General features: G+C 40.7%; 1 protein-coding gene across 1 annotated transcript in view; it reads right to left on the bottom strand.

The window, feature by feature from the left end:
- Positions 1-10,464, bottom strand: part of dpydb (dihydropyrimidine dehydrogenase b) — a 129,835-nt gene extending 119,371 nt beyond the window's left edge. Inside the window, exon 1 of the mRNA XM_014139686.2 lies at positions 10,121-10,464. Coding sequence (XP_013995161.2) covers positions 10,121-10,150 — 30 coding nt within the window. The 5' untranslated portion in view covers positions 10,151-10,464. The remainder of the gene's footprint in view (positions 1-10,120) is intronic.
- Positions 10,465-18,104: the final 7,640 nt, after the last annotated feature.

The raw sequence follows: 18,104 nt of genomic DNA, 5'->3' as shown, positions 1-18,104 counted from the left end.
TTCCTCACAGTCCCCTGAGGAGCAGTGGAGGCTGACTTTATCAGTCTCCATTGATCACACCCGGCACCCACATCACTAATTCCACAGAGTCAGTAAAATCACAACCACACACTGCAGAAATTAGGAAGCGATGTCAGCCTTTTAGCAGTGGTATTTAAACTCTGGATTGCTGATGCTATGTTTCGGCCATTGAGAGGCTTGGAGCCACCAGTCGGCCATATTGGCACTCCTCAATAGGAGCAGTCCTCCATAGGAATGAATGGAATTCTACAGTATTTCAATTGAATGTTTCATGGACAAAATGACATGTATTTAAGTATTTTTTGTTATTGTAGTGGGAACAGTAACATTAACATTATCTCAGAATGCCATTTTGCATCTATTGTATAATAATGCTAAAATATATGTATCTGGAACTTGTCTTTCAGCATCAGTAGAACAAGCATGACTCTCCTCCACGAGTCATACAAGGAGAATGGCCTAATGCCTCCCATCAAAAAGAGAGCTGGCCCATGCAAGCAAAGGCAGCAGCGCAGTCATCAACTACAGTACATGCACCATTTGTTCACCAACTACGAAGTTGGGAAAACACGTGTGGACCTGAATTGCGATAACTGCAGTGGCCAAAACAATAACAAGTTTGTGCTCTGGTATTGTGCCTGGCGGACCATGCACAACTCCACCACAGTCTGAACGTTCCCTTCCTGATCACAGGCCACACCAAGTTTGCCACCGACTGGTGCTTCGGCCTCATCAAGCAGCGCTTCAGAAAGACCAGAGTGAACACTGTCTGAGATTTCTGGTGTTGTGAAGGACAGCACTCTGACAGGGGTCAACATCCCACAGCTGGTTGGACTGGAGGATGGTACGGTGCTGGTGGAAAGCTATGGCTGGCAACAACACTCCGTACTTCAGGCCGCTGACACAGATCAAGCAGTACCAGCACTTCAGGTGAAAATCATTTTCATTGCATTGTATGAGGTTATTCTTCTTATCTAAACTTGTGAGGTGAATTGATCTTCTGATTTTTTGTTGTTGTTATTCCCTGTTTTACAGCTTTGGAGCCTGGTGTTATTGTCGCCAAGGAGATTTCGGAGTGTCGGGACCAGCTTTCAGCTGCTGTGCAACGCTGATATCCTTCCTTCCATAGATGGTCTGCCTGTACAAGCACCACCTGAACCGGACACAGCTAGACAAACTTATCTTTTTGAGAAGATCAGGGAGTTTTGCAACGAAGTCAAGGGCAGGACAGAAACAGGCTCTCCGAATATAGATTCCCTTGTTCATTCGTGGTTCGGACGGACCAGTCATCAGCACTATCTGCAGTAGAGGTCGACCGATTATGATTTTTCAATGCCGATACTGATACCGATTATTGGAGGACCAAAAAAGCTGATACCAATTAATCGGGCAATTTTATTAATGTATTTATTTATTTGTAATAATGACAATTACAACAATACTGAATGAACACTTATTTTAACTTAATATAATACATCAATAAAATCAATTTAGCCTCAAATAAATAATGAAACATGTTCAATCTGGTTTAAATAATGCAAAAACGAAGTGTTGGAGTTTTATAGGACTATTTCTCTCTATATAATTTGTATTTCATAGACCTTTGACTATTGGATGTTCTTATAGGCAGTTTAGTATTGCCAGTGTAACGGGTATAGCTTCCATCACTCTCCTCGCCCCTACCTGGGCTCAAACCAGGAACACATCGACAACAGCCACCCTCGAAGCATCGTTACCGATCGCTCCACAAAAGCCGCAGCCCTTGCAGAGCAAGGGGAACAACTACTTCAAGGTCTCAGAGAGAGTGACGTCACCGATTGAAACGCTATTAGCGCGCACTCAGCTAACTAGCTAGCCATTTCACATCGGTTACACCAGCCTAATCTCGGGAGTTGATAGGCTTGAAGTCATAAACAGCTCAATACTTGAAGCACAGCGAAGAGCTGCTGGCAAATGCATGAAAGTGCTGTTTGAATGAATGCTTACGAGTGTCACGTCCTGACCCTTGGAAGAGGTCATTTTCCATAGTAGAGTGGTCAGTGCGTGACAGGTGGTTGTTTTGGGGGGTTTTGGGTTTTCTGTTTATATGTGAGCTTTTTCTAGATTTCTATTTCTATGTTTTGTTTTCTATGTTTTGGCCGGGTATGGTTTCCAATCAGAGGCAGGTGTCTATCGTTGTCTCTGATTGGTTAGCCATACTTAGGCAGCCTGTTTTTCCTTTGGGTTTTGTGGGTAGTTGTTTTCCGTTTTGTTCATGTACAGTACCTGACGGAACTGTTGGCTGTCTTTTGTTATTTTTATTTAAGTGTCGTCATTAAAAGAAATATGAGCACTTTACACGCTGCGCCTTGGTCTACTCATTTCGTCCCATGTGACAACGAGCCTGCTGCTGCCTACCACCGCTCAGTCAGACTGCTCTATCAAATATCAAATCATAGACTTAATTATAACATAATAACACACAGAAATATGAGCCTTAGGTCATTAATATGGTCAAATCCGGAAACTATCATTTCGAAAACAAAACGTTTATTCTTTCAGTGAAATACGGAACAGTTCCCTATTTTATCTAACGGGTGGCATCCCTAAGTCTAAATATTGCACAACCTTCAATGTTATGTCATAATTATGTACAATTCTGGCAAATTAATTACGGTCTTTGTTAGGAATAAATGGTCTTCACACAGTTCGCAACGAGCCAGGCGGCCCAAACTGCTGCATATACCTTGACTGCTTGTACGGAACGCAAGAGAAGTGACACAATTTCCCTAGTTAAAAGAAATTCATTTTAGCAGGCAATATTAACTAAATATGCAGGTTTAAAAATATATACTTGTGTATTGATTTTAAAGAAAGGCATTGATGTTTATGGTTAGGTACACATTGGCGCAACGACAGTGCTTCGCCCGTTTGGCGAAGTAGGCTATGATTCGATGAGAAATTAACAGGCACCGCATCGATTATATGCAACGCATGACAAGCTAGATAAACTAGTAATATCATCAACCATGTGTAGTTAACTAGTGATTATGTTAAGATTGATTGTTTTTTATAAGATAAGTTTAATGCCAGCTAGCAACTTACCTTGGATCCTTGCTGCACTCGCATAACAGGTAGTCAGCCAGCCACGCAGTCTCCTCGTGGAATGCAATGTAATCGGCCACAATCGGTGTCCAAAAATGCCGATTACCAATTGTTATGAAAACTTGAAATCGGCCCTAATTAATCGGCCATTCCGATTAATCGGTCGACCTCTAATCTGCAGTGCCTCTATTCAAATGACTCTCTCCTAACACATAAGTTGCTGCTACAATTTATTTTTGTTATCCTGCTGCTCAGCCACTTTGCCCCTGATTTTATGCATACACAGTAACTACATCGTCTATCACTGATATCGTTATTGATATTGTTCTTGTACATACTGTATATTTTATTTTGACAAAGTAATTTGGCTGTACCGTTTAAACCTTCTGTAGAGACCCATCCACTTAGCAAGACTTATAAATATACAATGAATATTGATATGTGTGGTCGTAACATGATTTTGTGACATACCACAACAATATCAAGTGTCCACCACATAAATATATGGTGCATCCACATAAATATATGGCCCATGGATCTGTTTATGTACTGTACATGTGCACCTCACTCAGGTTTCAACTCAGGTTGCATGGCCTTAACTTATGTATGGAATACTATGTGATAAGTGCGTGTGTAACAGTATATGAAGTATGCTAATGTACTGGTGAGAAGGCATTTGGGCAGTGGTCAAAAGTACTTAAGTAAAAATACTTTAAAGTACTACTTAAAACATTTTATTTTTTTTTGGGGGGGGGGGTCATCTGTACATTACTATTGATAGTTTTGGCAACTTTTACTTTTACTTCACTACATTCCGAAAGAAAATAATGTACTTTTTACTCCCTACAATTTCCCTGACACCCAAAAGTACTCGTTACATGTTGACAGGAAAATTGTCCAATTCACACACTTGTCAAGAGAACAACCCTACTGCATCTGATCTGGCAGACTCACTACACACAAATGCTTAGTTTGTAAATTACGTCTGAGTATTGGAGTGTGCCCCTGGCTATCAGTCAATAATAAAAAACAGAAAATAATTGTGCCGTCTGGTTTAATATAAGGAATTTGAAATGATTTATACTTTTACTCAAGTATGACAATTTAGTACTTTTTCCACCACTGGATGTGGCTGGGGGTTATAGCATTTCTTTCACATGACCCATCAATTTAGACAAGTGTGTCGGGGTAAGTGTCATCTAATATTTACAAAAGATTTTTATCTGAACACTTTCTGTTTACCTGGACTTTTTCCTTATTGTAGGCTACTTCCACTTTTAGTCTTAATCTTTACTTCATTACTCACTGTTTAGCACATGACCTCATGTGAATGCTTAGAGATGGGTGTGGCTGGCTTAAGAGGGTGTGAACAATGCAGAATGGGTGTAGACAAAGGAGAGCTCTCCAGTAGGTACCAAAATATTCAAATGCCCTTTTCTCAAAGGTGAGTTGACAACTGTATCAACTTTCAAAGCAGAATTACTTTTCCATTGTTCCTCAAAAATGCTGTGTGTGATATACCATTTTGTAGCTCTGAGTCTCTATTTTTATCCAATGTAAAAATATTTTGCGACATAAGACCGAATCCAGGTGGTGAGTATATATATAGTACCAGTCAAAAGTTTGGACACACCTACTTATTCAAGGGTTTTTCTTATTTATTTATTTTTTACATCGTAGAATAATAGTGAAGACATCAAAACTACGAAACAACACATATGGAATCAATTAGTAAACAAAAAAGTGTTAAACAAATCAAAATATTTTCTATTTTAGATTCTTCAAAGTAGCCACCCTTTGCCTTGATGACAGCTTCGCACACTCTTGGCATTCTCTCAACCAGCTTCATGAGTCTTGAACAGTCTTGAAGGAGTTCCCACATATGCTGAGCACTTGTTGGCTGCTTTTCATTCACTATGCGGTCCAACTCATCCCAAACCATCTCAATTGGGTTGAGGTTGGGTGATTGTGGAGGCCAGGTCATCTGAAGCAGCACTCCTCCACTCTCCTTCTTGGTCACATAGCCCGTGGGTCATAGTCATGTTGAAAGAGAAATGATAGTCTCACTAAGTGCAAACCAAATGGGATGGCGTATCGGTGCAGAATGTTGTGGTTGCCATGCTGGTTAAGTGTGCCTTGAATTCTAAATAAATCACTGACAGTGTCTCCAGCAAAGCACCCCCACATCCTCACACCTCCTCCTCCATGCTCCACAGTGGGAACCACACATGTGGAAATCATCCAATCACCTACTCTGCGTCTCACGAAGACATGGCGGATGGAAACAAAAATCTCAAATTTGGACCCATCAGACCAAAGGACAGATTTCCACCGGTCTAATGTCCATTGCTTGTGGATCTTAGCCCAAGAAAGTCTATTCTTATTATTGGTCCTTTAGTAGTGGTTTCATTGCAGCAATTCGACCATGAAGGCCTAATTCACGCAGACTCCTCTGAACAGTTGATGTTGAGTTGTGTCTGTTACTTGAACTCTGTAAAGTATTTATTTGGGCTGCAATTTCTGAGGTGCAGTTAACTCTAATGAACGTATCCTCTGCAGCAGAGGTAACTCTGGGTCTTCCTTTCCTGTGACGGTCCTCATGAGAGCCAGTTTCATCATACAGCTTGATGGTTTTTGTGACTGCACTTGAAGAAACTTTCAATGTTCTTGACATTTTCCGTATTGACTGACCTTCATGTCTTAAAGTAATGACGGACTGTCATTTCTCTTTGCTTATTTGAGCTGTTCTTGCTATAATATGGACTTGGTCTTTACCAAATAGGGCTATCTTCTGTTTTCCACCCCTACCTTCTCACAACACAACTGACTGGCTCAAACGCATCAAGGAGGAAAGAAATTCCACAAATTAACTTTTAACAAGGCACACCTGTTAATTGAAATGCGTTCCATGTGACTACCTCATGAAGCTGGTTGAGAGAATGCCAAGAGTGTGCAAAGTTGTCATCAAGGCAATGGGTGGCTACTTTGAAGAATCTCAAAAATAAAACATATTTTGAGTTGTTTAACACTGTTTTGGTTGCTACATGATTCCATTTGGGGAGGGGGGTTCAACACTGCGTCCCCTATAAGTCATTTAGTGTATATATATATATATAAGTCATTGTTCACTCACAGATTTAGCCTACATACAGTCAGCGATAATTTTAGTAGGACACCAATGGTCCTAGTAATAGGCTATTGCAGTATGGTAACTTTATCTTACTTTTAGGTTCAACGTCATGAAACTGAGGGGGGTATGAAGAATAACACAGTGCAAACAAAGAGCTCTGTCAGTCTCCCTCCAATTTCCACGAATGCTATTTTGAATAGCATCATACTTCAAACAAACTTGACTAAGGTCTCAGAATGCCCAGAGTTCAGTACAAGAGACCCCAGCCACTCCCTTAGAGATTCTAGTCTTTCATAAAACTAACATATTCCCTCCCCGGAGCTGGATAGTTAAACATCAGCTGGCAATTCACTGTCTTATTGCCCTGTGTCTTCACCTGGAAATCGATAGATGAATTTCCACATATTGATCCGCCATGGGTGAGATAAAGCAACAGTATCCTACTGCACTGGGGGCATTCAGCAATATTAATTCAGTTCCAACATCTGATGCAGTGATACAGGTTATGGAGAGTGTAGGCTGTCCTGCTTGGGTTCATCCCTGAATATCGCTGTATTTAACTAGAATGGGAAAATTAAATCTAACACAACTTAAGGACATGGTCCAAGGCCAAAGGCCCAATTCGATTGAAACCAGTTTATAGGCTAAAGCAACATAGCATTTCTCGCCTAGGGGGAGAAAGCGTGCTTGAATCAATATTAAATTTGTTCTCTCCAGTTGCACATAATAAAATATAGTGGCTCTATTATTGTAAACAGAAATCCAAATATACTCTCTCAAATTGCAAGAAAAAGAACATGGTTGTGATTGGATAACTGTCCCAGCCAAGGCGACCTTATCTTGCACGAGGAGGAGGGCTGAGTTGAGGGTGGGAAGCATTGCGGGGCAGAAGTTCAGATCACCACACGTTCCTGACCTCACAAGCTGGGCCAGAGTGTACTTAAACACACTATACCAGGAGGAGGAGGAGGGCTGTCACCTGTGTTCAGGGGAATTATTTAACTAAAGGAAAAGGGGGGCACCAGAAGATGGACGATGTGTGATTTAGCTCACTGTTGGGCGGAGAGAGAGAGAGAGAGAGAGAGATAAGAAGATGGGTGGGTCGGGGGGGGCAGTCTCATGTTGGCAAGTCCTGGAATGATCTGTGACTTGCTGATTGATTAACCGAGCAATCAAAGTGAACTTACCCAGGAGCTACATTTGCTAGGCCATCTATTTACATGTCAGTGGTTCTTTGGCGCTGCACACAATATAGAGTCACTGATTCCAATAGGTTAAAAGTTCTGCAATAGGTATAGCGAGATTAAGAGAAATAAGTGTATGTGTCAGGTAATCACCATGAAGAATCACGTTTAAAAGGGATAAGAGGAGAATCATTGACAGAATCACTGTAAAACTTCCCAGCAAACAGTGAACGTTCCTGCAACAGCTGTTTGGGCGCATTTCTAGAATGTGTTATCGGAACGTTCAAAGAGAAAATGTTACACCAATGTCATGGTACCATCCCTAGGTGGGAACATCTGTCAAATGAGAGACTGTTAGAAAGCTATTTTGACCTTGTCAGAACGTCCCTACTAACAAGGTAAGCAGACAGTTTTTGGGGTCTTTATAGTGTCAGATCATGTTCAGACCTCTACAAACAGGCCAGCAGACACTTTATGACGATCACAACGCGACAATACACCTGAAACAGAACATTCCAGGAAATCCAAATGTCCTCTTGGTTATTGTTGAAGAGATAAGATAAAGATTAGCTAGGCTATCGGTTCATGACCTCTTATCTCCAAGCACACTATGATGAAACGCCTGTGCATCCCGCCTGCATCATCACCTGAACCTGGACTAATATTCTCTCTTTTGGACTTATGGTCTTTGACAAATGTGTAAGTGAATGTTTTACATGCGTGATATATGTGATAGATCCCCCTATAGCCCTATGCTTTACTCAAATGGTTAAATCACTGGGTTACATATCCTTGGGTTAAATATACAACACGTTATGGGTATAGTGTCATCATTGCGATACATTATCAATGAGTGGCATACAATACGCTGTACGGCGGTAGAGGGATGTTGTGGAACATTAAGCTTATGCCTCAGTAGGCCTACATTAAAAGTGCAGTGTATTTCACAAGGGTGATCACTCAGCTGGGGTATAAAACATGCAGTACCTCCAACACTTGTAGGATTATTCTAAGTGGTTTCATGCTTAGACTTACAGCCTTGATAGGAGAGAAACTCGTTATAGTCCTAGACGTTGACAGTGAGGCGGATGTCTGCGAGACACACGTTTCCTTGTCATCATTTAAATGGTTGGTGCCTATGTTGCCAATATCCTGTCCCTGCACTTGACTTGATAGTCCTGTTCTGGAGGCTGGCCTGTCTGGGTTCAGGGCCAGACATAAAGTGTATAGACCTTTCTGTAAGCGGACACATTAATCTCATTTCTAACGAACACTGATGGCCATCCTAGACATTTTTAATGAATCCGTGAGCACACACAAAGGTGCACGTTTAGCTTTCTCACAAAGGCAGGATATTAAAACGAGACGTCTCCAGCGCAGCACAAGATGAATGGCCGGTTTAATTGCCCCGCAGACGGCCGTTATTATGACATTTAGTGAGGTATTTTCGACAGCTGACAGGAGTCATTTAGACCACGTCTTAAGCGCACCCTGACACGAGCCAAGGTCACATGAGTGTTGTCATAACAGCCATTAATAGAAATGCTAATGGAGGCCGTCACTTACCCCGGCACACTCTCCATTCAAATGTCTTCAATAAAAGGAAGTCTACATGTCACCTAGGCAGAGGTGTAGGTATTGTCAAAGGATATTATGCATGCCCATCCACCGGCATGTCTTGGGTTGGTTTAATACAATGATGCATTCAGTAATACCAGATATTATTGTATAAAGCTCATATTTTTTTAGAGGTTATTGTAGGCTTATGTCACATCATTGATTACAGTATTTGCAAGGTGAGTCATACTAATTTACAAGCATTGATTATACTAGGCCTTCTTATCAAATGGCAGATACAAAATATCCTTATTCCTGTTTTTTGTTGGTTCAGTCTAGCTGTTTTGCCTTTAGTAAAAGTGGCCTATGCATGGTGTTGATAAAAAAAAATGTGTAGGCTATTGAAGTAGTGGAATCCCCATCGACTATTATTACAATGTTAAGGACAATTGTTAAAGCAACGGTTATTGGTTTGTAAATATTTTTTTTCTTCATCAAAATAGACAGGCATAATGCAATCATGTAACTGGCTGCACATGCTCAGTCCATGGTGCTGAAACTTCATTGGTAGCTACAGAATGATTGGCTGGTATGAGAAGGAAGAATGAATTCTCGAGCTAGCTGAGGAGAAGCTGTTGCATTGTAGCTGGTTTATTCATTTATTTTTTACATTGCGTTGCCTGAACAAGTATGTGGGTCTATCACATAAGGAAAAGACTGAAAGTAGTCGGCAAACTTCCGCGCAAAACTTGCATGTGCTCTCTTAGACTGAAGAAATGGTCTTGTGGTGTCATTTTATCTAACACGTTGCTTAAAATAACACTACCCACGACATACTGTTTTAAGGTAAGTTCTCTTTCTCCATGTAGCCTAAAATAACAAGCAATAAAAAATCCCAAAGAAAAATACCTCCATAAATTGTCAAACCTGAAGAGTAGGCTAATCTGTAAATACCTGCTCGCTGCTCCAATCCATCTAATTTAGCAGTTTGCCAACCCAGATTTATTTACAACATGGCTCAAGCAGGTAGGCTAAACACTGTGCAAAAAAAGTAAAGCAAAAAGACACCTCACTCCCAAAACCAGGGGTCACAAATTGAGACTGCAAGTGGATAAAACAGATTAACAACTATAAAATCATGTACCTCAATGTCCGGAAGGTCTTTACTCAGCATGTTTCTCTTTTAGTAATTTAGCTGTCAGGTAAAACTCAAATAAACCGTTTGGTCTGTGTGTCCAAAACTTCTCTCGTGCTCTGTAGTAGCCTATTCCGGGAAGAAGAAAAAAAGTAATCCAAAGAGCCAGACTATTCCGTTCTCAGTTCGAATGCTCCGTCTGAAACATCAAATATTTATTTTAAAATGTGCATCCAGTTAAACACAGCTGCACATATGTTGTCCATAAATATTGTTGTGTTTTTTTGGACCAATAATAATTTTGTTCGTTCGAAATGGTGAAGCCAGACAAGTCGTCACACTGATAAGGGAGTTTGAAAGGTTAAAGTCTGTTATGAGTCCATTATAAGGTGAGGAGGGGGCACATAGCATGGATAACTGTTCTGCATCATGTTGAACTGCCAGCACGTGTTGTCGCCCCCCCCCCACTGGGCAAAACACACACACATTGGCACACTTACATATACAAACTAATACAAGTGGATGCTTTGTCCAGGGTCACATGTGCACTCACTGGGCAAAAACTGGTTTGATGACGTTCAAACAAGGTGGAAAACCTAAAGTAAGGGAATTTTGTCTTTTTTTTCATTCAACTGTTTACCTAAATCCAATGACATGGTGACGTGGTGAATTTTCATTAGTTGACATCTCAACCAAATGTTTATCAAAACTAGACGTTGAACTAACGTCTGTTCCCAGTTGGTAGCCTACTGTAGGTTGCTGCGTTGGTTGCTGCCTTTCACCACCACGGTTTTCAAGGACAGTTGTGCAACCCTGGCCATGTGCAATAAAAGAGCTGTGATTTGTCTTTCAGCTGCAAACAAACATATTGGAGGAGACACACTGTCCAGGGGCCTCATTTATAAACGTTATGCTCGTTTATAGGGTAAATGTCACACTACATTTCTGCGTGCACCATTTCTGAAAAGTCTGCGCACATACAAAAATATTAGGAATGATAAACTTGGCACACGCCATACCATACGCGTGTTTCCGGTTATAAGACCTATCATAAAACTGTGCGTGGGTGAACGAGATAAACGCCCTGCATTTACCTTTTATGTTGACAATAACGCCCTTGGCTTTATTTGCGGTATTATTTGGAACTATTGGCAATAGGCCATGGCATGCAAACGACGTATTGTTGTTCAATATGTAGTGTATCAATAGGTTACCTGGTTTCTATGTTCTGCCTTGGTATACGCTCTAAGATGAAATACGCAATGACGTCATGTTCCTATAGCACACCACATGTAGCCTACCCATACAGTCAACTATTTCACGTAAACTATCGGTCTATTTACTGTGTTGTTAGGATGTTTTACTCTTTAGCAGTAATGTTGTATCTGGGAACGGACTGTGTCAGTTTCTGAAAGAGAAAGCAATGGCAAATGTTTTGGACATGTTAGCAGAACGTTTGAATTCAACAATGATTTGCATCGACTTTTCCCCCCAACTTAAAATGATGGACTGCCAGGAAATTCTGAAACATTGTCTAAGGCAGGCTACTAAAATAGAAATGCAATTACAGTACTGACAGTAGGTTACTAGTAGTGATGCACCGATATGACATTTTTGGCCGATGCCGATATCCGATATTTTAAATTTTAGTGGCCTTTTAAGCATTCTAGTACATTTAAATAGTTAACACACACACACATGGATGCAGCGGTCTAAGGCGCTGCATTTCAGTGCAAGAGGTGTCACTACAGTCCCTGGTTCGAATCCAGGCTGTATCACATCCGGCCGTGATTGGGAGTCCCATGGGGCGGCGCACAATTGGCCCAGCGTCATTCGGGTTTGGCCGTGGTAGGCCGTCATTGTAAATAAGAATTTGTTCTTAACCGACCCCATTACCAGTAAAACATAATCAAAACCTTTCACTTACTTGCTGTGCTGTTTCATTGTTCATTTGTTTAGTCATTACATTCTCAACCAGGATTTCTATGGAACGCTGTTTGGGTCTTTGCATGTCAAAAATAACCCTATTTGACGCGTCAAATAACACAATTTGACGTGTTAAATAAGCATGTTGACCAATCAGGACCTGAATATGACTGCAAGTCACATAATAATTTAACACATTCATACATTTTTTACGAAGTTATTACACATTGATTATACTATCAATCGTATTTCATATGTCGCAACGATTCATTGAAAAGTATGCTATAATGCTGGTAAAGTTGTCTCACGCATCTACAGTGCTGGTCATAAAAAAAGTTAGCTAGCTCATGGATGCAAACAATGTTCTTCACCCAAAACAAAGCAAAACGACATCTAAAATAACCCTAATTTATAAATCAGTTCTTAGTTGATAAATGGTGGTCGGACCCATCTATGTGAAGCTAGCCAAAATAAGGATTAGCCACAATTAATGGACTTTGCGGTTAGCCTTCACAATAAAAGTATGGCACAATTCGACTATTTGTATTCATTTCCATCACTGTCAATAACATACTTTTATTTTGAAGGCAAACCACACGTTCCAATATTGTGCCTAATCCTTCACAACACATAACCCGGTCCGGTCAAGCCTCACTAGCCAGATGAAGCTAGCTGGCTGCTTATAACGTTAGCTTTGGGCAAAGAGTAGCTGACTAGCTATTTATTTTCATGAACTGAAGTTCAATTTCGATAGGCGAACAACAACTGGTTACCTAGCTAATACTTAATCACAAGGATTCCTAAATCGTTGCTAAGAATAATGAAACTGACTGCAGTTTCTACTGGTCATTGTTTTCATGCTGGTTGTATTGGTGCTAGCTAGGTATCAAGCTAAAGCTAGCTACCCCAGAAGTTGCGGTCGAACAAATTATGCTTTATTACCAATGCGGTATTGTTATCACATCATTCATTGCCGGTGTTTGCTTGTTTGCAGACTTTTTTGTACAGCTTTGACAGTGCTACTGTATCTTTTTTTGACACGCAAAGACCCAAACGGCATTCCATAGTATGTATGTCATGAAGCTAATAGCAGTGACGCTATTACTGTGTAACTCTGGTAGGGGAACATCTGAAAAATAGCGCACTTGGTAGTGTGTACCGGTGCTCGACCAGTCGGCAAAAGCCAACATCACCCACGACGGAGAACGGTTGATTGTCAAGGGCAATGAATTACATTATCTTGGCTTTAATGGATTTCGCCTTTGAGTGACTGCTCAAATGACTGCTCGACTTGTTGACTGCTTGATCCACACAGCAGACATTGTGGACTAGGTTAGGAATGCTGTGTTCCATGTGTAGTGCAACATTTTACATGGTGTCATTACGTCATTACATTATATGGCTATGCACGGTAGCTTTGACGTATTTAATCGGTTTTTAACATTTTTAACAGGTACAAAAGGATCTATATCCACAGTAAAACTAATCCTATATCGACATATCCTGAAAGGCCGCTCAGCAAGAAAGATGCCACTGCTCCAAAACCGCCATAAAAAAAGCCAGACTACGGTTTGCAACTGCACATGGGGACAAAGGTTGTACTTTTTGGAGAAATGTCCTCTGGTCTGATGAAACAAAAATAGAACTGTTTGGCCATAATGACCATTGTTATGTTTGGAGGAAAAAGGGTGAGACTTGCAAGCTGAAAAACACCATCCCAACCGTGAAGCATGGGGGTGGCAGCATCATGTTGTGGGGGTGCTTTGCTGCAGGAGGGACTGGTGCATTTCACAAAATAGATGGCCTCATGAGGAGGAAAATTATGTGGAAATATTGAAGCAACATCTCAAGACATCAGTCAGGAAGTTAAAGCTTGGTTGCAAATGGGTCTTCCAAATGGACAATGACCCCAAGCATACTTCCAAAGTTGTGGCAAAATGGCCTAAGGACCATCAAGTCAAGGTATTGGAGTGGCCATCACAAATACCTGACCTCAAGCCTATAGAAAATTTGTGGGCAGAACTGAAAAAGTGTGTGCGAGCAAGGAGGCCTACAGACCTGACTCAGTTACACCAGCTCTGTCAGGAGGAATGGGCCATAATTCACCCAACTTATTATGGGAAGCTTGTGGAAGGCTACCCGAAACGTTTGACCCATGTTAAACAATTTAAAGGCAATGCTACCAAATACTAATTGAGTGTTTGTAAACTTCTGACCCACTGGGAATGAGATGAAAGAAATAAAAGCTGAAATAAATAATTCTCTCTACTATTATGACATTTCACATTCTTAAAATAAAGTGGTGATCCTAACTCACCTAAGACAGGGAATTTTTACTTGGATTAAATGTCAGGATTTGTGAACATGTCAGTGTCAGTTATGTGGAGGTGAGGATAGAGTCAAGCGCAGGACACAGAACTGAGTAAAATAACGTACTTTACCCTCGAAGAAACTCATAAGTCAAAATCCACGCAGGGATAAATAATCCTGACACAAATGACAAGCAAAGAATCACGCACAAGCCATAATGAGAACCAGAGGGTTAAATAGGGAAAATAATCATAACGAGATGGGAACCAGGTGTGAACAATCAAGACATAACAAGTGGAAAAAGAAATGTTGATCGGTAGTAGCTAGAAAGCCGGTGACGATGACCGCCGAACGCCGCCCAAACAAGGAGAGGCACCAACTTCGGCGGAAGTCGTGACAGAACAACTGAGTTGAAATGTACTTGGCTAAGGTGTATGTAAACTTCCGACTTCAACTGTATCTATTTCCTAGGCAACTAGGTCCAATTAAATTAGAGATGCGGATGATCATTTGTTGTATGGCTCCTTCCGGAAGAGCAACCCATCACGGCCAGAAAAGGTGAATACTTTATTCTGCAATGGTTATGAAAATAAAATAATTAGGAAAAAGATCACTACTTCAATTTTTTTTAGATTCTAATAACAAAACCCATATCTTCGCAGTAATGGGAAATGGCTACATTCTTGTTGATGTGTTTTTGTGTTTTTTGTTTTTCACGAAAAACATTTTCATCAAAATACTTACTTGCCAGCTTGCAATACAATATTTCAACCACTAGCAAATGTGCGTACGCGCGGTGTAACGTTTGCGGTGAGGTGAGCACATTCTCATTGTATAAATGACAACTTTTGCGTACAAACTGGTGTATACACATTTTAAGTTATGTTTTGTGCGCGGTTTATAAATGAATCCTCTGGACATTGTTTGAATGATGAAGGTATCTCTGAAAGGCAAACATTCAGGTGCCAGCAGTTACATAGGTCTGCTCTATATTATACAGTAGGGAAACACTGGAAGAACAAGACGATTGTGTACATATGTAGCCTATCAGACAATACAATTCAATAAAATACAACTTTATTCATTTCAGGGCTGTAGCAGGACATTAAACATTTAGAACAACACACAAACAATCTACACATTGACAGAATGTAATTCAATCCCTGTTAGTGTAGTGAATGTAACAAAATAGTTAAAAAGTATAAAGTATAAAATAACCATGCCCAATTGATCATCTTTAAGAGGACTCCCTCATATGTTTTGATAACTACCAAGAACCTCAAATAATATCCACACATAAAAGAAGTCTCTGAGCATTGCAAGTGTGTGGAATGGTGAATATAATTGAATTTGATGACAGAGGTATGAACTGCATATCAGGACAGTGCAAGTGGGTCGTTGTAGTGTGTTACTGTACACTGGCTCTTGAACACACACACACACACACACACACACACACACACACACACACACACACACACACACACACACACACACACACACACACACACACACTTACCTCATGCCATTAGTTGTACGTTTTTACTTCCTGTTAGCAGCTGACTCAGACAATCCCATTGGTCAGTGTGGTGTGAAATTGTCCCCTCCAGAAGGTTTTAATAGATGTGCTTACAAACAGTATATTCATATTGTACACCAGCCAGCTCAAGGTCAAAGCCTGGGTCAGGAGTTGATTGATTGATATGCATGCTCAACCAATCCGGTCCACTATCCTAGGCCTGACAAAACATGGATGTGATGATTCAGCAGGAATTCTGTCTGGGGGAGATGTCATTCAAAGTGAGTTGATTTACAACTTCTGGCTCTGGCTGGCACACTGTCGGCTGGTGTAAACCCTAATGCATCCATCCCTTAAATACACATGATTAAATTACGAGAGAGAGCGAGAGAATGAGAGAGAGAGAGAGAGAGAGAGAGAGAGAGAGAGAGAGAGAGAGAGAACATCAAAACAAAGACAAAATGTATTGATTTTAAATATTGTATCCACTATGCAGGACTGTGTGCTCTTCTTTTCTTACACATTGCTCATATCACATTCTGAGGTTGTTCTTCGCCATCTGTCTTTTTCCAGTGAATGCCAGGGATCTCCAGTGGGGGACTGTTCACGTTGTGTTGTGAATCCGCTGAGTGGCTGACACCTGGTTGTGGACAGAAGAGATAAGAAGCTGTGATGGTGCTGAGCTAAAAGAGACAAATAATGCACAAGAGATCAGGCAAGTATACTCTTATCTTAAAGTTATTGTAATTTAATAAGCATATTATAGTTATTGCATACTCTTTATTCATCAGAAGGATGGCAGTCGTTATGAGTGATGATTGTGGTCAATATTCCCAAGGTTTGACCAATATTCCCTTTTCCTAACAGAACAGTAGACGAAGGTTGACGTTTATTGGGGTGAGTCTTGTCCTGTAGGCAGAACTGAGAAATTTCCACTCGATGGGTTTGTTGCAAAGTCGAAATTGTCTACAGTCAATACATATATTTTTTATTTTTGGTCTTAATTTAAAGTTAGGGTTAGGCATTACGGTTAGCAGTGTGGTTAAGGTTAAGCTTAAGGTTAGGTTTAACATCTGAGTTTATGACTTTTCAGCTGTGCCAGCTAGTGACCACTGCAGAGCTGCCTTCAGAACAAGATTCATTACAAGAAACGCAAACCTGCGTAGTAGGCGAGAAACACTGGCTCATATACTACACAGTGCCTTCAGAAAGTATTCACACACCTTTACTTTTTCCACATTTTGTTGTTTTACATCCTGAATTAAACAATTATTCATTTGAGATTGTGTCACTGATCTAGTGGAATTTTGTTTGTAGACATTTGTTTTTATTAATAAAAATGAAAATCTGAAATGTCTTGAGTCAATAAGTATTCAACGGTCAACCCCTTTGTTATGTTAAGCCTAAATAAGTTCAGGAGTAAAAATGTGCTTAATAAATCAGATACAGTATACATACAGTGCCTTCCGAAAGTTTTCAGATCCTTTGACTTTTTTCCACATTTTGTTACTTTACAGCCTTATTTAAAAAATAAAAAAAATTGTAATTATTCAGCAATCTACACACAATACCCCATAATGACAGAGCAAAAACAGGTTTTTAGAAATTTTATTTACATGAGTATTCAGACCCTTTGCTATGAGACTCGAAATTGAAACAGGTGCATCCTGTTTCCATTGACCATCCTTGAGATGTTTCTTCAATTTGATTGGAGTCCACCTGTGGTAAATTCTACTGATTGGACATGATTTGGAAAGGCTCACACCTGTCTATATAAGGTCCAACAGTTGAGAGTACATGTCGAAGCAAAAACCAAGCCACGAGGTTGAAGGAATTGTCCATAGAGCTCTGAGACAGGATTGTGTTGAGGCACAGATCTGGGAAAGGGTACCACAAAATGTCTGCAGCATTGAAGGTCCCCAAGAACACAGTGGACTCCATCATTCTTAAATGGAAGAAGTTTGGAACCACCAAGACCCTTCCCAGAGCTGGCCTCCCGGCCAAACTGAGCAATCGGGAGAAGAACCTTGGTCAGGTTGGTGACCAAGAACCCGATGGTCACTCTGACAGAGCTGTAGAGATCCTCTGTGGAGATGGGAGAACCTTCCAGAAGGACAACCATCTCTGCAGCACTCCACCAATCAGGCCTTTATGCTAGAGTGGCCAGATGGACGTGGCCCATTTGGAGTTTGCCTAAAGGCACCTGAAGGACTCTGACCATGAGAAAGCGTCATGTCT

This window comes from Salmo salar, chromosome ssa14 (genome assembly GCF_905237065.1).
Source record: "Salmo salar chromosome ssa14, Ssal_v3.1, whole genome shotgun sequence".
NCBI lineage: Eukaryota > Metazoa > Chordata > Actinopteri > Salmoniformes > Salmonidae > Salmo > Salmo salar.
This window is presented reverse-complemented; position numbering and strand designations above follow the sequence as displayed.